General features: G+C 49.1%; 1 protein-coding gene across 1 annotated transcript in view; it reads right to left on the bottom strand.

Moving 5' to 3' along the window:
* The window catches only part of LOC135821733 (uncharacterized), a 96,640-nt gene that overhangs the window by 45,155 nt on the left and 28,985 nt on the right, over positions 1–22,500 (bottom strand). Inside the window, exons 3-8 of the mRNA XM_065334732.1 lie at positions 20,417–20,494; positions 16,388–16,456; positions 9,717–9,788; positions 6,941–7,009; positions 5,121–5,192; positions 2,556–2,624 (exon numbers count right to left, since the gene is read on the bottom strand). Coding sequence (XP_065190804.1) covers positions 2,556–2,624; positions 5,121–5,192; positions 6,941–7,009; positions 9,717–9,788; positions 16,388–16,456; positions 20,417–20,494 — 429 coding nt within the window. The remainder of the gene's footprint in view (positions 1–2,555; positions 2,625–5,120; positions 5,193–6,940; positions 7,010–9,716; positions 9,789–16,387; positions 16,457–20,416; positions 20,495–22,500) is intronic.

Genomic DNA, 22,500 nt, shown 5'->3' with positions numbered 1-22,500 from the left:
TCTTACAGCCGATGCACTTGCAGTCGCCCATACTGTGAGTGGTCACGCCGGTTGGGAAAGTATGTGGCGTCTACTCCGTAGCCAATGCTATTTCCCTGGTATGGCACAGCGCTGCCGTGACTACGTGTCAGAGTGCACTACCTGCCGTGCGGCAAATCCTGCTCAACCTTGTCTACCGCAACCAACGCGACCTGTAACTCCCGATGGTCCCTGGCGTGTTGTGCAAATTGACACGCTCGAGCTTGGTACCAACAAGTCTGGCCGATATCACTGCGTTCTTGTCTGCATTGACACCTTCACCAAGTGGGTGGAGGTCGTCCCGCTTGTTCGCCATGATGCTGAGTCTGTCGTCGATGCATTTGTTAGTGTGTGCACTCGGTGGGGTCCTCCCCATGTTATCCGCTACGACAACGGCACCGAGCTTCACAATGCCCTGATGTCATCCCTCTACAAGGTATTTGGGGTCAATGTGTGTTTTGGCGCAGTTCGCCACCCCCAATCGCAAGGTGCCGCAGAACGGTTCAACCAAACGCTGTTGACCTTGGTGCGGAAGGTCCTCGACGAGTCCAGTGATTGGCAGGTCGACCTAGCTATGCTCCTGTACTTCTACCGCAACAGGGCCCACAGTGTCACCGGTGTCTCACCTATGCAAGCAATGGTTGGCTGGCAGCCCCGCAGTCTCGTGGTGGATGCTACCCCAACAGATTGGTCGTTTCCCCGCTGGACGGAGGAAATACAGCGTCGCGCCTCAGCCATGTACGATCTCCTGGAATCAGAGTTGTCGTCCTGCGATTTTGTCGAGGAGCCAACTCAAGCGTTCTCGGCTGGAGAGTCTGTTCTCTTCCGCCGTCCACACCGGCACCAGAAACGACTCCCCGAATTCGAAGAAGGTTGGATCGTCAAGCGAGTCGTTGGTCCCTCAACTGTCATGATTGGCCGTGGCACAGCAGAAAAACTCGTCAACACAGAGCTGCTGAAGCCTGCTGGAAGTCATTCCAGTCGTATCCCTGAGCCACTAGATGTAGCTAGTATTATCGATGACGAGCCGTTGGACCATGTGCCTTTGGCTGGTGTACCTGATGACACCGCTGGTGGTCGTCTTCTCCGCGACAGAGCCCTGCTCCGTGAGCCTAGTAGGTATAGCTCTTGAGACCACTATGTTCTCTGCTTTGTCCGAGTTTGGGTCTGACTCGTGACTCTAATTCGTGTTTTGGCCGTCTCTGACGATTGACGTTTAACAGTGTGTGTCATAAATTTGGTTCTTTTGTTTTGTTTTCTCAATTTGTTGGCTCCTATTCTGCGATAATTGGTACTGTTTTTTAAAGTCGTTTTTATCTTCTTCTCCTCATTTTTAGTGACAATTGTCACTAGGGGGCATGTACTAGTATCACCTTGCCACGTCACGTCCTAATATTACGTACTGGCATGTGCTTCAGACTCATTACGTGTGGGTGTGCTGTGCACGCATGCATGCACCCCCTGAGCAGATAGAGCTGTCAACCACGCGGTGCTCAGTGGTTGTAATTATTATTGCAATGGCATGAAGACAGTTTCGACTTTCTATTTCTCTTCCCGTTACGTTAATCCTATCAAGCATTCAACTTTGTAAACCATATGAACTGAGTAGGTGTTCGTTGTGTCGGGTGCACTCTGTGTGCGTGCTTGAGATTCCCCGACAAGGTGAAGCGGGTCGTGTCGGTGAACAGCTGCAGAATATTCTGCCGCCGTGGAGCAGCAGTCCAAACACTTTTCAGCTTCGGAGAATGAAGCGCTTCCCTTTTCCGTTGACAAGCGCTGCGTTCGCGGGTGTAATGCATTTTCGAATCCGCTTGCAGTAGATCGTTAGGAGCCAGAGGTACTAGGTAGGTGTCGTTGTGGAAAGAATTATTATGTTGTAGCTGACAAGTGACATACATGTATTGTCTCTTGACGTGCTGATCGCCATTGTAACATGATAGAGCTTGGGGATGCGTACGTGAGGAATCCATCGTCTGGTTGTCTCTACCCGTGACTCCAACCGCCTATCGTAATGGATAGCCGCCTGGAGTCTTGGGCAATAGCTAGCTGCTAGTGCTAGGCATCAAGTCTGTATGCTCCTTGCAATGAAAGTAACAGTTGCGATGTTTTGTACAAGTCCGAAGATCCTTGAATTTTTTTATTGCTTTTTCGGATGAATTGGGTGGACCATCCTGGACGAAAAGTGGTACGACCATGGTCGTAGTGGTCGTACCGTGTGTGACGCCCCTGCAAACAATCATGCCCCCCCCCCCATACACACACACACACAAACACACAAACACACACACACACACACATGCATGCACGCATGCGCGCATACACACACACACACATACACACACACACACACACACACACACACATACACACACACACACACACACACACACACACACATACACACACACAAACACACACACAAACACGCATGCGCACAGAGACGTGCAGACTTTCACCCACAAAACACTCACACATGCCTGCGCAACGTCTAGCATACAGCAGCAGCGCACTAAACACACATGCAATCTTCCACTCACAGTGAAGTGAGTTTTGTCATATTGCGAAACAGACCAGAAACATTTGCCAGGTCACAATGCTGTAATACCCTGTAATCACAACATTGGCAGGAAAAACCAGAATTTCAAATAAGCAACAGTTACACCATAGTTCAGTGGCTAGAGCATTGCGGGCCTCAAGCGAAGGTCCCTGGTTCTAGTCATGGTTGGTGACAGTCAATGTTTTTCTTCAGACTTTTCCCTTTTCCATTCCCTCAACAAGTGAATCATGATACAGTGCAAAAATGTCGATAGGTCGCAAGTATCGATTTACTTTGATTTTTTGCATAGCAGTCACTGCTACACAGTTTTACAATTGACTAGCAACTCCCAGTATTGATTAGCAGTTTTCCTTCATCAAAAGTTTACATGTATATCTGTACAAAATCAGGATTGTACAGAAGAGGACAATAGCTGCAGTTGCTATTTGCTTTTCCAAACAAACGGTTGACCTGAATATTTTAGGTCAGGGTTTTCGCTTGGGCTTGTTACATGTTCAGCGTCCATCCGACTTCGAGTTCTTCACAACACAATGTCCTGCAACAGGGCAGTTCCACTGATTCCTTCGACAAAGAAAGCTCAGGAAAGCGCTCAAACGACCGTGCCACTTCGTTCAAAGCGCACAGAATTTTCGCTTTTCTCCTTTTCTTCATCGAAACGAATCAACACTACTGGCGCGTCCAGTTCTTTTTCCCGCTTCTGGACAGTGATCAGATTCACTGACATGTTGGCTACATGAGACTAAGAACCATCTACTTCAACTGTGTCTTGTCGAACAGAAACAAACTAAATTGAGCTTGACAGTGAAAGAAGAAAGGAGAACTTCAGGGAAAGTTGCCGCCGTGTACAAAACTTCAGAAGACTGCAGTCTTATCCGACCAGTGCAGTAGTGGCTAGCGCGGTGTCCAAAATCAAACAGAGCGCGATCCGGGGCCCACGCACGGACTGAGCAGGACGGGCCAGTTGGTTGGAGTAGTAAAATACTGCTCCCTGGTCAGCAGTGGTGTGTGGGTCGTCAATAAGCAGACTGCACCGTAGCCATCTATGATATCCATACAGCATCACAAAACTCTGCAAGCAGTTGCTGCGCTATTCCGATGATCTTGTTGTGTTCACACTTTTTAAACTGATTGTTGTAGCCCAGAGACAACTTGGAGGATGTTGTAAAGATGTAGGGTCATCAGTTCAGGGGCGTCGGAAGGTATTTTAGTGTGGTACGGGCTGCCCAGTGATCTGAAGTACAATTTACTCATGGAGTGGGATGGCAGAGCCCAAAAATTTGGAAACTGAGAGCCTAAATCAATGCATTTTGTTGATTCATGGGGTACATATTTGGGGCAAATAATTTCAAACATTAAAGCTCAGAGAGTACTGTCAGAGAGGAAGAGGAGAAACAGGCTGCGGACATTGGCCTTTGGGTCTTGGAACGTTCGAACTTTGGTGAACAATGACGGACCCGTCGAGACGGCAGAAGAAGACGTTTTGAAAATTCAAATTGTGAATCTGTCGTGGAGGACAAGAAGATTGACTTGGTGACCTGTGAGCTGTCCAGAGTTGATATAGAGATGGCTGGACTGCAGGAAACAAAGTGGTTCGGCGGAGATTACAACTGTGACGACCGACCGCCTGGTGATTCTCCAACTGTTGCCGAAGTCCCGGTATGTACAGCCTGCCCGAAGCGCCCTACAATGACTGATCGCCAGCACTTTGAACATTATTGCCGAGTTTGTAATCAACGGCAGTTTCGGAGGCGACAGGACCTGCAGCGCCATTTGAAGCACTGCCTACCTCTCCCTAACCTCTCTGATGTAGTGGATGCACATCCCACTGTTTGTCATTGTATCCTTTTATGTAGCATGTATGCATTCATCCGGCCGCGCTGTACGACATGCCAGTTGTACCGTAAGCACTTTAGCTTTACCTGCCTGCCTGGCTTTTCCCTTGATCTCTCTGTCGTTCTCTGTATTCCCAGACACTTGTGATTTATTGTAAACGAAGCTAGTTACAAGATGTCTTTGGTGTGTTTGTAGAACCACTACATCTGACAGTACCTCCCTTCGGGGAGCGGCGTGGCCATTTCTGGCAGCTGTCAATAGTAGCAATAGTAGTAGTAGTAGTGGTGGTGGTGGTGGTGGCGGCGGCGGCGGCCGCAGCAGCAGCAGCAGTAGTAGTGTGTGTGTGTGTGTGTGTGTGTGTGTGTGTGTGTGTGTGTGTGTGTGTGTGTGTGTGTGTGTGTGTGTGTGTGTGTGTGTGTGCATGTGCGTGCATATGTGTGTGTGTGTATGTGTGCATGCTTGCGTGCGTGTGTGCATGTTTGCGTGCATGCACTAGATGATTATATCGAGGCTGACGCTGGGAAGAAATACAAACAGAAATGGGGAAAGAGCCCCAACATGTACAAGTATGAGATTCACTGCCATTTTTAGGGCCACGGAAATGGTTAGCCCTGCATACAATTCTAATTGAATTGGGCAGATTCCAGGGCCCGTCTGATTGGGGGCTGAATGGAGTAGAACTAATACATTTATACACTTCATAGAAACTCACAGTACTTTCAGAGAGCTGGGTTCAGGAAGCAGATCAGGTGGCAGTGTCCTCAGCCGGTTGTAAGACAAATCTCTGAATAGACAGAGGCAAAAGATGCATGAAACAAATCGTTCACTCTGAGCACAGCCAATACAGTCTCCTCGCTGTTGTGTCGCAATGATCAAGTGACGATTGCAAACACATACGCACACACACATGCACAAACAAACGCACATGCACCCGCACACGCACCCACACCGACAAACACACATGCACATGCACACACACACGCACTTGTACTTGCTCACTGCCAAAACTGGTCACGTTGGTCTCCCCGGGAGAGGGGAGAGAGAGGAACTCTAAAAGGAATCTTGTCTCAATTAGCTATTGAACCCCCCAACGGTCGACCCCCTGAAATCCCCAAAACTCTGGGTGGACGTGGAAATGATCCCACTTATGGGCTCACCACATATCAGTAAGTGGGTGAGGACAAGGTGCAGTAAAAGGACAGACTACATCAGGGTATCCGTCCAGGGATCCAACTGCAGTTACCCCTGTCCCCGGTGAAGGTAACACTTGCTACTATTGTGGGTGGCTAAATCAGAGCTGACCTGTTATAAACTTCCCTAGCACCATTGATTACACAAGAGTTAATCTAGCCAGAAGCAGTCCGTGGTTAAAAGCTACATGTATATATACTTCACTCAATCTGCGGACAGGACTGTTTCGTACTTTGTGGACTCGTCAGCGCAGCACAGAGGAAATGAGGCCGAACCTGATAGCAATGGAAATAAAAATTTCCAATCAGGCCCGAACGTACCTTGCCAGAGTGCTCAAACTGACAAGTCAGTGAGCTCTGCATAACGCAAACAGCAAAGGGACTACCCCCACGCAAGAGAGCTCAACTGCTACAAGAGCAGGGGCGAAATACTCAATCTGCGGACAGAACTGTTTCGTCCTTTGGGGACTCGTCAGCGCAGCACAGTATGTATTCTTATGTATACTTCAAATAGAAACACACGCACGCACGCACGCACACACATGCACGCACACACACACATATACATACACACACAGACCGTATTTCCTCGATTAATAGACCCGGTCTTTTGTTTTTTGAAGAGGGTTGGACCCCCGGTCTCTTATTTGGGCATTGTCCATTATTTGAGCACGGTCCACTATATAGAAGTTCTATAATTATGACGTGTTAAAAATCCACCATTTCCAGCGATGTGCCGGTGAAAATATAGTGGACCGTGCTCAAATAATGAAAAAAAGCACTAGCCACTACAAAAATTGTAGTTGCGCAACCTAAAATCGCGTCCTTTTTTGATCCACCACGTGCTTTCTTAGTGCGCATGCGCAAAGCGATGAACTCAAATAAGAGACCGGGTCTCTTATCCGGGCATGGTCTACTATTTTCCGTGAGGCCTCTAGGAAGGTCTACTATTTGAGCATGGTCTATTATTTGAGCATGGTCCATTAATCGAGGAAATACGGTATATGTACAGACACACACACAATCATGCCAACACCCACCCCCCCCCCCCCAACCTCCACCCCCCCCCCCCCCCCCCACCACACCCCCCCCCCACCCCCCCCCCCCCCACCACCCCCCCCCCACACACACACACACAAACACACACATGCACGCACGCATGCACGCATACACACACACACACACACACACACACACACACACACACACACACACACACAAACACACACACATGCGCACACAGACGTGCAGACGTGCACACACAGAAAATACTCACACATGCCTGCGCAATGTCTAGCACACAGCAGCAGCGCACCAAACACACACGCAATCTTCCACTCACAGTGAAGTCAGTGTTGTCATACGGCGAAACAGACCAGAAACATCTGCCAGGTCACATTGCCGTAATACCCTGTAATCACAACATTGGCAGGAAAAACCAGAATTTCAAATAAGCAACAGTTACGCCATAGTTCAGTGGCTAGAGCATTGCGGGCCTCAAGCGAAGGTCCCTGGTTCTAGTCATGATTGGTGACAGTCATTTTTTCTGTAGACTTTTCCCTTTTCCATTCCCTCAATTAGTGAATCATGATACAGTGCAAAAATGTCGATAGGTCGTCAATAAGCAGACGCCACCATAGCCATCTATGATATCCATACAGCATCACAAAACTCTGCAAGCAGTTGCTGCGCTATTCCGATGATCTTGTTGTGTTCGCACCTTTTTAAACTGATTGTTGTAGCCCAGAGACAACTTGGAGGGTGTTGTAAAGATGTAGGGTCATCAGTTCAGGGGCGTCGGAAGGTGTTTTAGTGTGGTACGGGCTGCCCAGTGATCTGAAGTACAATTTACTCCTGGGGAGGGATGGGAGAGCCGAAAATTTGGAAACTGAGAGCTATACGGGCTCGTGGCTTCTGGACCAGGCAGCAAAACGCCTTTTTTGATGTACGGGTCACGCACCCAAGGCCGTCTTTGCTGTCTGGACCAGAAGTGTCGAGGCAGTTATCCCAACACGAGCGTCAGAAGAAACGTCAGTATTCCGATCGAATCAATCAGGTGGATCGAGGATCGTTCACTCCGCTTGTTTTCGCCACCAGTGAACAGTGTGCTCCCGAATGTGGCATCTTCTTGAAGACCCTCGCAACACAACTACACCATAAGAACTCGGACATACACTATCGTCTCATCATCAGCCACTTGCACTCGAGAATCAGTCTATCTCTGATGCGGTGGCAGATTACTTGCTTCCGGGGGTCGGGTGCATCATACCTACGCAGTGGATCCAGCATTGGCCGACATTGCTTTGTGACGGAGTGCCGTATGTTGGCTCATATGCCGCGCTGACGGGCATCAATGGACTTGCCATTAATATTGTCATTGGTTTCATTCTGTCTCAGAGTGTTCTGTTGTATTTGTTTTCGTTTTAACCCATTGAACGCTGATGACGTCTATAGACGTCATTGAAAATGCCCCCCATGCGCGGGATGACGTCTATAGACGTCATGGGATATATAGTGATTTCTGGCACTGTCTGGTGTGTAAAAGCACTGTTAGTCAGTTGGATAATGAACCTGCCTCTTGTACGATAGGTCGTTGGTACGAATCCCGCTTGGAAACACTATGCGTCTTTTTTTCTTCTTTTTTCAGCGATCTTTCAGCTGCAATTTCACGCATTTGGCGTATTTCACGCAATTTGAGCAAACTTGCGTCCCCTATTGTGAGGCGCTATTCTTTTTGGGGACTGTATCGATTCTGTCACCCTGTGGTTGATAGTATTGGCAATCATTTCCAAAATTTTGAGGACCCCAGTTGCCAGAACCCTGGAGTTTTAGAACTTGCTATTGGCCCTGTTTTTAGCATTTTATATGCAGAGTACCATAGGCAAGGCCCAGTAGCGCTGAATGGGTTAAAGGCGTTTAAGCGTTTGAGTGAATGGAAACGTCGTCGTACTAGTAGTAGCGATGCTTGGATTGTGTTTGCGGGTTTGCTCTTTGTTTTTGTATTCCCTAGTTGCCTTGATTCTTTTCTTTTATTTTCTGATTGGATTTCCCTATTTATTTGATTTGATTTTTGCTAATTTCTTGAATGGTTTTGTCACCATTGCCTTTCTTGCTTGCGCTTTTCAGTTTCTTCTTTCTGACACCCGGTTTGTTTTCAAATAAAGGCGAAGTTCAGTAGTAGTAGTAGTAGTAGTAGTAGTAGTAGTAGTAGTAGTAGTAGTAGTAGTAGTAGTAGTAGTAGTAGTAGTAGTAGTAGTAGTAGTAGTAGTAGTAGTAGTAGTAGTAGTAGTAGTAGTAGTAGTAGTAGTAGTAGTAGTAGCAGTAGTAGCAGCAGGAGCAGCAGCAGCAGCAGGAGCAGCAGCAGCAGCAGCAGCAGCAGCAGCAGCAGCAGCAGTAGTGTGTGTGTGTGTGTGTGTCCCTTTGTGCTTGGAGGGGACGGTTGTACTTTTCTTCATCTGGCCTTTTCGAGTTCAGCCTTCTCCCACTTGGCCATGGGGTGGCTCTGGACCTACCAGAGTCGCCCTGGGCGTGTTCCTGAAATTTCTGAGGCGAGGGTTTCACGACGCGGTCGCCAGGACGGTGTTTTTCCGCCACGACTGGCGTCGTCCTCGTCTCACCATTCGTGGCGGTGTAGCTGACCCCCAAATGGTTTCAAACTGTAAAGCTCAGAGAGTACTGTCAGAGAGGAAGAGGAGAAACAGGCTGCGGACATTGGCCTTTGGGTCTTGGAACGTTCGAACCTTGGTGAACAATGACGGACCTGTCGAGACTGTAAGAAGAAGATGTTTTGAAAATTCATTTTGAATCTGTCGTGAAGGACAAGAAGATTGACTTGATGATCCGTGAGCTGTCCAGAGTTGATATAGAGATGGCTGGACTGCAGGAAACAAAGTGGTTCGGCGGAGATTACAACTGTGACGACTGACCGCCTAGTGATTCTCCAACTGTTGCCGAGGTCCCGGTATGTACAGCCTGCCAGCATACTTTCAAGTCTACTGCTGGGCTGAAGCGCCATCGCTGTGGACCCCGCCCGAAGCGCCCTACAGTGACTGATCGCCAGCACTTTGAACATCATTGCTGAGTTTGTAATCACATTTATACACTTCATAGAAACTCACAGTACTTTCAGAGAGCTGGGTTCAGGAAGCAGATCAGTTGGCAGTGTCCTCAGCCGGTTGTAAGACAAATCTCTGAATAGACAGAGGCAAAAGATGCATGAAGCAAATAAAAAAAAGTTCACTCTGAGCACAGCAAATACAGCCTCCTCGCTGTCGTGTCGCAATGATAAAGTGACGATTGCAAACACATACAAACACACAAACGCACACGCACACACACTTGTACTTGCTCACTGCCAACACTGGTCACGTTGCTCTCCCCGGGAGAGGGGAGAGAGGAACTCTAAAAGGAATCTGGTCTCAATTGGGTATTGAACCGCCCAACGGCCGACCCCCCTGAAATCCCCAAAACTCTGGGCGGACGTGGAAATGATCCCACTTTTGGGCTCACCACACCTCAGTAAGTGGGTGAGGACAAGGTGCAGAAAAAGGATTGACGGCATCAAGGTATCCGGCCTGGGATCCAACTGCAGTAACCCCTGTCCCCGCTGAAGGTAACACTTGCCACTAGTGTGGGTGGCTAAATCAGAGTTGACCTGTTATAAACTTCACTAGCACCATTGATTACACAAGAGTTAAGCTAGCCAGAAGCAGTCCATGGTTAACAGCTACATGTGTGTATACTTCAAATAAAAACACACGCACGCACACACACACATGCACGCACACACACACACACACACACACACACACACACACACACACACAAACACACACACACATAATACATACACACATATACATAAGTGGGTATAGCCAGGTTTCAACAGTGCTCAACACCACAAGGGCGGAGAGTAACCACAAAGGTAAAAAAGAATAGTTCAACCAATTATATACACATACATGTACACACACACACACACCATGCCTACACACACTCTCTCCCCCCACCCCCACCCCCACCCCCCCCCCCCCACACACACACACACAAACACATAAACACACATACACATGCACGGACGGATGCACGCATACACACACACACACACTTGTACTTGTTGCTCACTGCCAAAACTGGTCACGTGGGTCTCCCCGGGAGAGGGGAGAGAGACTCAAAAGAAATCTTGGAAAGATGACTTAACTGGCTATTGAACCGCCCAACGGCCGACACCCCCTGAAATCCCCAAAACTCTGGGTGGGCTTGAAAATGATCCCACTTATGGGCTCACCACACCTCAGTAAGTGGGTGAGGACAAGGTGCAGAAAAAGGATTGACGGCATCAGGGTATCCGTCCTGGGATCCAACTGCAGTTAACCCTGCCCCCAGTGAAGGTAATACTTGCTACTAGTGTTGTAGGAGAACGACGCGCACTGCCACACTGCGCACAAACTGAAAACCCTGAACACACGCCCAACCACCGCCTGTACCAGTCACAACGCAACACTTCCGTTCTTCTGCTAGAATGCAACTGTTTAGTTAGTACAATGTAGGTAGGTTATAAAGGTGCTACATACATAGCCACGTACAGATCTACTGAGAGCGCGAGCAGCGAGCCAAGCTCGGAGGCTTGGGCACGGCATAGTTCATAGTTCATAGTTCATAGTTCATAGTTCATGCAAGAGCATAGTTCATTATTCATAGTTCATTATCATGCAAGAGCATAGTTCATGATTGGTTCTAAAACAGACAGCAAGCATATAATGAATCTGCGTGCCAAGACAAACATGCGAGACTTGCACGTTCCGGAGCCAATCATAATGTAGAGAGTGCCAGCCGCAAAGCTATAACATCAGCATGCTGACCAACCATGACTTGTCACCACAAGTCGTACTACTACTAGTAATGCACAACACAATCATAGGGAGCACGTCCAGCCCGGCCCAGTGTTCATAATAATATAGTCATCTCTAACCGACTACAGATTACGTGCAGCACAGTCATGTATATGCCAATCTATCATCCGAGGCTGACTGATGACACCTACTGCTAGCACACATGCACAAGTCAACACTGATACTACTACACCTCTCCCCTAGGTGTCATCTAGCGGTACCTGGCAGGTCGAACAATAGAGGCACGGTCACGGAGTGTGGACGGATGCGGTAGTGGAACAGTAGGTAATCTAGCGCTGACTCCCAATCATCTGTCTCCCCCAGGGTCTTCCGGATGACACTGAGGAGAGTGCGGTTTACTCTCTCGACCGCTCCCTGAGACTGCGGATGCCTCACTGCACCATGCTTAACGGACACGCCAAATGCTTCAAACAGCGCTGTGATGATGGCGTTGACGAATTCCGACCCGTTATCACAGCGAATGACTTCTGGTGGGCCCCACCGGGTGCACACAGACACAAGTGCCCGTGCTACACTGGCCGCATCGTGACGTCGTAGCGGCACCACCTCCACCCACTTGGTTAGCACATCTACAATCACCAGCACACAATGGTAGCGACTACTTTGTGCTGGCCCGAGCTCAAGCGTGTCAATCTGTACTGTGTTCCACGGACCAGACGGCACTCCTGGTCGTGTCGGGGGAACGCACTCGCCACGTCTTGGATTGGCCGCCGCACAGGAAGAACATTTAAGGACAAACTCCTGACACTTTGCCGCCATGCCGGGGAAATAAACTCTGGTTCGCAGAAATCTCCACGATCCCTCCCAGCCTGAGTGACCCGTCTGCCGATGAGCCATCTTGATGCTGGCAATTTCCAGAACAGGAGGGATCACTGGTACATTAGATACCTGACCCATCGGTAGCTTCACACTGCGCATCAACATGCCGTCGACCACAGCTAGCTGGTCCTTGACCTTCACATACTCTGGTGCATCAACTCTCTCACCTGCGACTTGCTGCTTGATCATTGTGCTAATGATGCTGTCCCGTTGCTGAGCAGCAGCGATGTCGTCCATCTTCAGAATGGGATCTGAGGATGCGACCGCCGTCACATCTGGCTGCGTACTAGCTGCTGTCTTTCTCCAGTAGCGCTCCAACTTGGCCGGGACATGTGTCAACTTGTCGGCGAGGTTCTCAGACGATGGCACCCATTGGACTTCCACGGACAGCTCGGTTGTCTTGACTAGGTCGTCGATGATGTCGAGGCGACGTAGCACCAGAACTTCATACAGCCCACCGACCTTCACTCGTCGGATGTTGCCCAGCAGCGCTGTTAACCATCCCACTACGGTCTTGGAGTCGGTGATCAGCGTCACTTTCTTCGCTCTCCACTGAACTGCTAGAGAAAGCGCCTTGATAGCAGCATCGAGCTCCGCAACGTTGATGTGCCGCTTGTCGTTCTTGGCCCGCAGCCAGCTCTTGTCCTCCACAACGGCGCCCTCAACTTCCAGGACAGCACCGTATGCGATGTCCGATGCATCGCACCACACCCGCCACTGACCCTCCCGACCGACGTCCCAAATGCCACGCACAGGGTCCTCACGTTGCACACGGACAGACACGTCGTCGCATAGCGCTTGAAGTTCGGCTGGTATGCAGTCATCCCAGCCGGCGGTCTCACATGCCAGACGTTTCAGCCAGCTGGCTACCGGTCGTAGCCACGAACACACCGGATAGTGGCTCGTTAACCTGCCGCACCACTGAAACACGTGTCGACGCGTAGCGTTGGCGGTCAGAGACAAGTCCACACCCTCCCGACGACGCCAGTCAAACCTGCCATCGGGCCGAGGCTCCAGCTTGAGCCCCAGGAGGCTCGCATCCTTGAACTGGACGACTGGCTTTGTTGGCAAGCCGTACTCTGCCAGGCGACTGACGACTGCTGGCGACTGGTCTCGTGGGGTGACAATGTCGTCGATGTAATTGTCAACATCGGCAAATTTCCCAAGTACCCACTTGATGATGAGGTCCATCATCTTCGGCGCAATGGAGAGGCCGAACCCCATGCGCTCCATGACGAACCGCTTTCCTTTCCACACTACGGTCTGAAAGCGCTGCAGACTTGGGTGAATCTTCACATTAAGGTAGGCCTTGCGCACATCTACTACGTCGCTATCGGTGCTCCGGCGACGCCACTCACGGATCTTCTCCTCACATGCCGGAGAGTCGGTGCCGGGATGGGATACCAGGTGGCTGTTCAGCTGCCGATAGTCCAAGCAGGGCCTAACTGGTGTCGACGCTTTGTGTTCCTGGACCTGAGCCAGGAGCGACAGGACACACGCGGGCTCACCGTGCTTCGCAGTATCATGCGGCACAAGCCACCCTTCTCGTATCCACAGGTCCACCTCCTCGCAGAACTTCGCTTCTTGTTCAGTCGTTAGGCGACGTCTGGAATACTCTCCCAGGCCGGGTCCGATGGAAGATGCTGGGGGCACTCCTTCGAGCCACTTCCATGACACGACCCAACACCCTTGACCTGGGTCGAAGTGTGCCTCACCATCGTCGGCTTTCAGCCACACTTCCCGGCCATTCTCGACAACAGTAACATGCCTGAGCAGCTTACTGCTATTCTCCTCACACACTGCATCCACTACATCGCTTGGCACATCGGAACACTGGGGACCGAACTTGGCACTCGACAGGCTACGATCTTCGCTGTCGTATGTTAACGTGACGCCGCCCAGGCTAGATATCACATCCAGGCCAATCAGCAGATCTGAGCTGACCACCGCAAGGTCATCGATGACCAGAAACTCGGCTTCGGTCTCTGGCAGCTGGACATGGGCGTCTTGGCGAGAAATCGTCATCACCACAGATCCTACCACTGGCAAGGCCTCTCCATCGATGGCAGTAATGGGTTCTTCATGCGGCTCCACTGCCAGTCCTTTGCTGGCCACAACACTGCTGCTTACAAGTGACCTGGTGGAGCAGGAGTCAATGGCAGCAGAGTGCCTGCTAACAGTGTTGGTTGCCACTGCTGACACATTCACGTAGATACGGGGCAGGTTCACTGGAGATGTTGTTGCCACAGCACCCAGGCACTTATGACTGTGACTGGACTCAGACTGGGGTGCCACAGCCGCACTGGCACTTGCCCATACACCTTGGCCCTGCTGCAGCTTGGGGCAGTTGCGTTTGAAGTGGCCCATTTCCTGGCAGTGGAAGCACTTCACTCCAGCTCCACTCCGTGACCTGCGCTGCGGGCAGTCGTGCCGCATATGCCCTATCTGCTGGCACTCGAAGCAGTGTACGGAGTGACTGTGACGGCGCGAAGTACTGCCAGTTGACACCGCCGCCGCAGTTGCGCCCGCAGGCTTGTCACTCCCGCTGCCCGACCTCATCGGCTGTAATGACTGCTGCGACAAGCACAACGCCCGCGCTTGACGAGCAACCGCGTCGATGGCCAGCCCGTCCGCGTTCGTGGACAAGCTGATTCGGAGCTGGGACGCGAGGTGGCCAGGCATTCCGGTCAGGAACTGCTCCAACAGCATCGGGTCCTTGCCGCCTTCCTTTTCCTTGTGCCCGCTCAGGCGAAGCAATCGCCGCAAGTCCGCGAGGTAGGCATCCACAGTCTCGTCTTCTCGTTTCGCTCGACGGACAAACTGGCCATACGCCTCCCCAGGCAGAACTGAGAACGACTCCGTCAGCCGCTTTAGAACTTTCTCTTCGTCCTTCTGGTCGGCTGAGCTCATCTCTTGCCAGACTGTGAACGCATCGCACGACAGATACAGCGGTAAATGAGCCATACGTTCAGCTTCATCGTCTAACTTTCGAATCTTTGCCACTACCTGGAACTTGCTCCAAAATTCGGTCAAGTTGTCCTCTCAGCCACGAAAAGGACGCAACATCAGGCTGTCTACCTTTGCCATTCTACTTCTAGACTAGTACTGGTACTACCCTGATTCCTGTGCGTCCCGGGTTTCGGCACCAGCTGTAGGAGAACGACGCGCACTGCCACACTGCGCACAAACTGAAAACCCTGAACACACGCCCAACCACCGCCTGTACCAGTCACAACGCAACACTTCCGTTCTTCTGCTAGAATGCAACTGTTTAGTTAGTACAATGTAGGTAGGTTATAAAGGTGCTACATACATAGCCACGTACAGATCTACTGAGAGCGCGAGCAGCGAGCCAAGCTCGGAGGCTTGGGCACGGCATAGTTCATAGTTCATAGTTCATAGTTCATAGTTCATGCAAGAGCATAGTTCATTATTCATAGTTCATTATCATGCAAGAGCATAGTTCATGATTGGTTCTAAAACAGACAGCAAGCATATAATGAATCTGCGTGCCAAGACAAACATGCGAGACTTGCACGTTCCGGAGCCAATCATAATGTAGAGAGTGCCAGCCGCAAAGCTATAACATCAGCATGCTGACCAACCATGACTTGTCACCACAAGTCGTACTACTACTAGTAATGCACAACACAATCATAGGGAGCACGTCCAGCCCGGCCCAGTGTTCATAATAATATAGTCATCTCTAACCGACTACAGATTACGTGCAGCACAGTCATGTATATGCCAATCTATCATCCGAGGCTGACTGATGACACCTACTGCTAGCACACATGCACAAGTCAACACTGATACTACTACAGTGTGGGTGGCTAAATCAGAGTGGATCTGATCTAAGCGTCACTAGCATCATTGATTACACAAGAGTTAATCTAGCCAGAAGCATACACACACACACACACACACACACACACACACAAACACACATAGGCGCACAGAGACGTGCAGACTTTCACCCACAAAACACTCACACATGCCTGCGCAACGTCTAGCACACAGCAGCAGCGCACCAAACACACATGCAATCTTCCACTCACAGTGAGGTGAGTTTTGTCATATGGCGAAACAGACCAGAAACATTTGCCAGGTCACAATGCCGTAATACCCTGTAATCACAACATTGGCAGGAAAAACCAGAATTTCAAATAAGCAACAGTTACACCATAGTTCAGTAGCTAGAGCATTGCGGGCCTCAAGCGAAGGTCCCTGGTTCTAGTCATGATTGGTGACAGTCATTTTTTCTGCAGACTTTTACCGCTTTCCATTCCCTCAACAAGTGAATCATGATACAGTGCAAAAATGTCGAGTCGTCAATAAGCAGACTCCACCAAAGCCATCGATGATATCCATACAGCATCACACCACTCTGCATGCAAGCAGTTGCTGCGCTATTCCGATGATCTTGTTGTGTTCGCACGTTTTAACCCTTTACCAGCCGTACATAGGGCGAATGCGTCGAATTCGACGCATTCGTTTTTCGCTTTGTAAACCATGGTCTTTTGCCACACCGCGGTCGGAATAATCGCAACCTACTGCTGAAAACCTACGGAATCACCTACCATCGAGAAAACCGTGTGCTGCACATCATTTTTTTCGAGAAAATCGCGGTTGAATGCACCCGGGTGAAGTTGAAATTTCAAGCATCACGCACTTCGTGCTAAACGATCATAGAGCACTGTACAAACAGCTGTAACTTCGGTCTGCCTACTTCAAATTTAACATGAAGGCTCATTGGAAAGCTATTGAACGCAGCTTTCCAACGATGTTTCATTTGATATAGCGCGAAGTAAAATACTCAATCGCCGAAGCTCGAAGCCCAGGAAACGGGTGAAGTTGAAATTTCAAGCGTGTGACTGGAACGCACTTCATGCTAAATGAGATCTGAATTACAATTTACTCATGGAGTGGGATGGCAGAGCCGAAAAATTTGGAAACTGAGAGCCTAATTCAGTGCATTTTGTTGATTCATGGGGTACTTATTTGGGGCAAATAGTGGTACGGTCAATACCGTAGTGACCGTACCGTGTGCGACGCCCCTGACCATTAACAACAGCAAATTGTTACATGGCCGTTGGCCAATCTTTGGACATCAGTCGTCAGGCGAAATAGCACGTCATAGTACATTTGAGATGTGCGGGAAGAAGATGACTACGTCCACTAATTTAGTATCTGTGCACACGAATCTGCTGTGTGTGTGACTCTGTGTGTCAGCTATGATATCATCTTCTGTAGTTCCATGCCTAGCATGTACGTCTGAACCATCCTGCAAAGTTTGAATGACGTAGGTTGAGCGATCGCTCCGCGAAACATACTTTTTGAAATTCTCTCCGTAGTATATCTTCCACCATTGAAATTTTGAATTTCTTCAAAAAAGGTGCTGAGATGGGTGGCTTGCAACCTCGATATGGCTTGTTCCAGGCATGCTTTGGAGCCATCTTCTGTTGAAGTAGTGGCGGGGATCTGCCCTGCAACTGCTACAACAAAAAAATGATTCGATCTGAGAAAGGGTGAGACCGCGAATCTCGGTTGAATATTGAGTATTTCAAGCCTTTTCACGACGAAGATGGAGTTCTTTTTGGAGATGGACGTCGCGGCAAGGGACATGGTGTCCGACTCCTGGCGTCTGGTGAAGCCAGGGATCATTTTTCCAGTCAGGTCGGCAGCCTAACCGTCGGTAAGCTTGTGTTTGGATCCCGTTCTGCTCGATGTGGTAGATCACAAACAATTTGATATCGCACAAATTGATCTCCGCATCGTGCGTACGGTATTTTATATTCAGAAAATCCCAAAGTGTCTCTGTGTGGCCGTCCTATGCCACGAGAAACTCCAATCAGGCTCCTATGTCCTCTGCCTTCACGATTGAATGCCCACTTCGTTTGAACAACGAACACAATAATCGAGGACGGCTTTGCAATGAAAAATACAGCTATACAGGAGCTGAAAAACGGAGAAAAAACGTGCTCAGGATGAGACTCGAGTACACGCATACTCTCCCAGCAGGTGAAATGCAAATTTTTGTGAAAAATGTGTGTCGCCGACTGACCAGCAATTTCGCCTGACGGCAGGGTCTGCTCCAGAGTCGGGTCAGCCGGGTCAGCGACCCGGTTGGGGAAGGGGGGGGGGGTATTTGGACCTGCTTGGAAAAAAAGAACCGGTCACATGTGACCGTTTGGGACTCCATCATGGTGTCCTAAGACTCCCCGATGTGCATTAGCCGCACTTGAATGTATCCGGAGATGACCTGGGGTGCAAGATTTGTGCCAGGTCCATGCGTACCCGGTTGGTTTGAAATCCCAGAGCACCACAGCACAATGCTTTTCAGTATACGCGAAGGGCATGTCCTTTTCCTCTTCTCTCCTTTTCTTTGTTTTACTGAAGTCACCAATTACTCGTAGGAAGAGGGGAGAGAAGTAGCAGGATACCAGCTACACAACAATGGGAAGAGTAAAGTTCCTTCCCGACCTGCTTACAAACAAGAAAGATTGGTTTGCCATTCTAGCAGATGACTGCAATGGCGAAGGTCAAGCCACCACAGCACAATGTTTTTCAGTATACGCGAAGGTCACGTCCTTTTCCTCTTCTCTCCTTTTCTCTTTGTTTTACTGAAGCCATCACTTACTCGTAGGAAGAGGGGAGAGAAGTAGCAGGACAACAGTTACATAACAAGGAAGGGAAGAGTAAAGTTCAAACAAGAAACCTACTCGCTGCTGATTAATTCAATCTGCTCCTGCAGCGCTCACCCTCTTCCATACTTGTGAAATTAAAGGTGATGTAAATCACTTCCCAACTGCATAACCCACAGCCCCACCCAAAGCATCTCTTCTTCTCATAAACTTATCTCTTATCAAGAAACCTACTCGCTGCTGATTAAAACCCCTTGAGCGCGGATGACGTACTAGTACGTCATAACACCCACACAGTGCCCCACGGATGACGTCCTAGTACGTCGCTTATATACAAACTAATGGCCCGTATCTTCAGTCTTCAGGTCTGTTAGCCGATTGGTAGTGTCTGTGCCTTGTGTACGAGAGGTCCCGGGTTCAGTTCCCAGCTATCGATGTACAGTGATCAGCACAGCTCTTTTTTTTCTCTTTTCTACGCGCGCATACCACGCAATTGGTGCAATTTCTCAAAAATCGACCTGAGTATGCCGCTCGGCCTGGCGTGCCTTGGCTTATTTTCGCTTTTGTTCTTGTTGTCGAGTGCTGGTCTGGGTCCTACCTACCACTGCCTGTGGTTGTGGCTCCCAAAGATTTCACAACTTGAATTAGCCAAGGTTTGAAAAAAGACCATTTTCTTACGTGGTGCACTGACAAACAGCCCCGCGCTCAAGGGGTTAATTCAATCTGCTCCTGCAGCGCTCACCCTCTTCCATACTTGTGAAATTCAAGGTGATGTAAATTACCGTTTCCAACTGCATAACCCACAGCCCCACCAGGGCCGGAGGCGGCTGCCGTGGAGCGGTGCCGCCGAAGGGCCATCTTTAAGTGAGGGGGGTGGGGTCCTCCCCCAGAATATTTTTGGGAATTTAGACGGCAAATCCTGTACTCTGGGCGCATTTCGGTGCATTTTCTGGGTACAACTAATTGTTACTTGCAAGTCTGATATTCCAATGCAGAATGCACTGTATACAAAGTGTGCACTGCACTGACAGCTACAGGGTATAGGGAGTCCGTTTTGTACGACTCCCTGTACAAAATCATACATCGAAACTTTTTCTCCCCGGTTTTGGACGTTCCACGTGGACCGACTTTTTGGGAAGTTGGTACGGCCATGGCCGTACCGGCCGTACCAGTGGCGCCGGCCCTGCCCACCCACAGCATCTCACCTTCTCATAAACTTATCTTTTATCGGCGATGGTGCCATCGTGAGAATAAAGAATTCAAATTCAAACGTTGTAACGTTCTCGACTCAAAACAGTACTAAAGGGTCTGAAAGGGTTAATGACTCTTTTAGGGAGAGAAACAGCTGTTCAACACGGATGCGTGGAAGGTCGAAGATGGTAGGGGACAAAGTCAAGGGTTGGGTCAGACCTATACTGACTATGCATTCCTCCTAGAACTTACAGATCTGTCAGCGAATAGAAGATAGCATCATCCCTCAAGTTGATCAGTGTGTCCGCAAGTTTCACTCGACTCAGGTCTCTGAATGAAAGACATTATTTTTTAGCAATACAGTATTGTATATGTGTCACAACAAGCACTAGCAAGAGTACATGAAAACCAGTGTGCAGCTCGGATGGGTTGCTGTCACGGCGGAATTCCGTGATTACATCATTTTAGTGATGTAGTGCGTACAAGCAGGATTCAAGCAGGTCTCTTTCTGCACAACTGCAGCTCAGTTGTACGCACGACGCCATTTCCCGCCTCAGATCTGTGCCAAATATGATGTAATCACGGAATTCAGACGCCCATAGTAGAAAAAGCTCCAAGCTGCACCCTCTGGTTTTCATGTACTCTTGGCACTAGCCACAACCACTGAAAGAAAGCTGAATTAGGTCAAACAACTGGTCAAGAATCAAGGGATTTTAGAAAATCCTGTTCCTTGGTGACAATCAGTGGAAATGGGAAACGATGCACACAGCATGCTGTCTCTCACACTGTACGCCTGTGGAGTCCAGCATTGCCGTAAGCAAGTGCGGTGGCTGCTCAATAACCAAATACTGCTAGTCGCACTGGTTCGTCAGTTGACCTTGGACAAACCCGGTGCTTTCTCTCCTCTCTAGATATTGACGAAAACCAGAAAAAGCCGCAGCTTGGGCAACTTAACATTGCACTGCCAGATATGTACATGTCCATTGGTTCAAGTTTTCAATTGGTTCGCAAAATCTACGCACGCCCATTGGTTTTTAATATGTCAGCGCCATCTATAGACATCCATTGGTTCACGCTTTTGTTTGTTTGTTTATTTAGAGTCGAAGAACAAACAGGCAAATTTGCCTAATTACATGATATCGACTAAAAAGGAGAATAAATTATAAAAGGCCAATGAAGGTAATGACACTGAGTAGAGTGGGTAGTAAAGTATTACTTTGTTAAAGCCAGTTAGGCCAGTAAAGGAAATAATAGTACAGCGGGCAGTGGCATTACTGAAAAGCAGCATGTGCTGGGAGGGATCGCATGAATCGGTGGTACTGCTTTCATTATGTTTGTACAAAAGAGTGCTAGCTAGTCCCCCGCGTGCACCGGACAAGTTTCCACGCTCCACCTAAACATTTAAATTGATGAATGTACAAACTGTGTCAAAACTCTATCCACAGCACTCCGTTCAACCACACCAGATTCATACGCAAGCTAAGTTCCTAATAATTGATTTCAAAAGTGCTTGATACCTCCAGAGCAGAGCCAAAGGGACAAGATTGTAACTCGAAGGAGGAAATCAAATTGCTAGGATCAACGTCAAAGGAGAAGAAAAGCACAATGGAAACGCGTCAGTATGAAGCAATTAGCCACGGCTGTAACAAGATAACAAGCAGTCAGAAAGTGCGACAACTGGGCACACAACTGACGGGCTACTGAGACATTCAACGACCCGAGACCTAGCTCTGACACACCTCCAGTGAGCAAACCAACAACCTTCCAACTTAGCTTCAGGCCCGTCGCACCGACTTTGGAGGTGGGGCGGCCATGGAAGGGGGGTCCGGGGTCCTCCCCCGGGAAAAAAATTCAAAAAATCGAAGCCAATTGCAAGCATTTCCGGGTATTTGGTGCCATTCAGTGCACAGTAACTACAATGAAAGTCTTTTTGATTCTGCAACAAACGAAGAAGACGCTACGATCGGAGACAAAAATTACCCTCCCCCGGGAAAAAATTCTAAAATTGAAGCCAATTGCAAGCATTTCCAGGCAATTGGTGCCATTTCAGTGTATACAACTGCAATGAAAGACATTTTCTGCAACAAACCACGATCGGGGACAAGGATTTGTCACGTTTGCGCTAGCTGCGATCATTGTGCTTTGTTGTAATGTGCTCCGAAAAAAAAAAAAAAAAAAAAAAAAAAAAAAAAAAAAAAAACGCCGAAAAAGTGGGGCGGCCTCAGCCGCCCCAGCCGCCCAGGCTGTGACGGCCTTGAGCTTAACTGAACTTCTGACTACCTATTATCTTGTCACAGTCGTGGACAGTTGCTTCATATCTAGTTTCCATTGTGTGT

This window comes from Sycon ciliatum, chromosome 7 (assembly GCF_964019385.1).
Source record: "Sycon ciliatum chromosome 7, ocSycCili1.1, whole genome shotgun sequence".
In the NCBI taxonomy this organism is placed as follows: domain Eukaryota; kingdom Metazoa; phylum Porifera; class Calcarea; order Leucosolenida; family Sycettidae; genus Sycon; species Sycon ciliatum.
The sequence above is the reverse complement of the archived record's forward strand: the minus strand, read 5'-3'. Positions and strand labels throughout refer to the sequence as shown.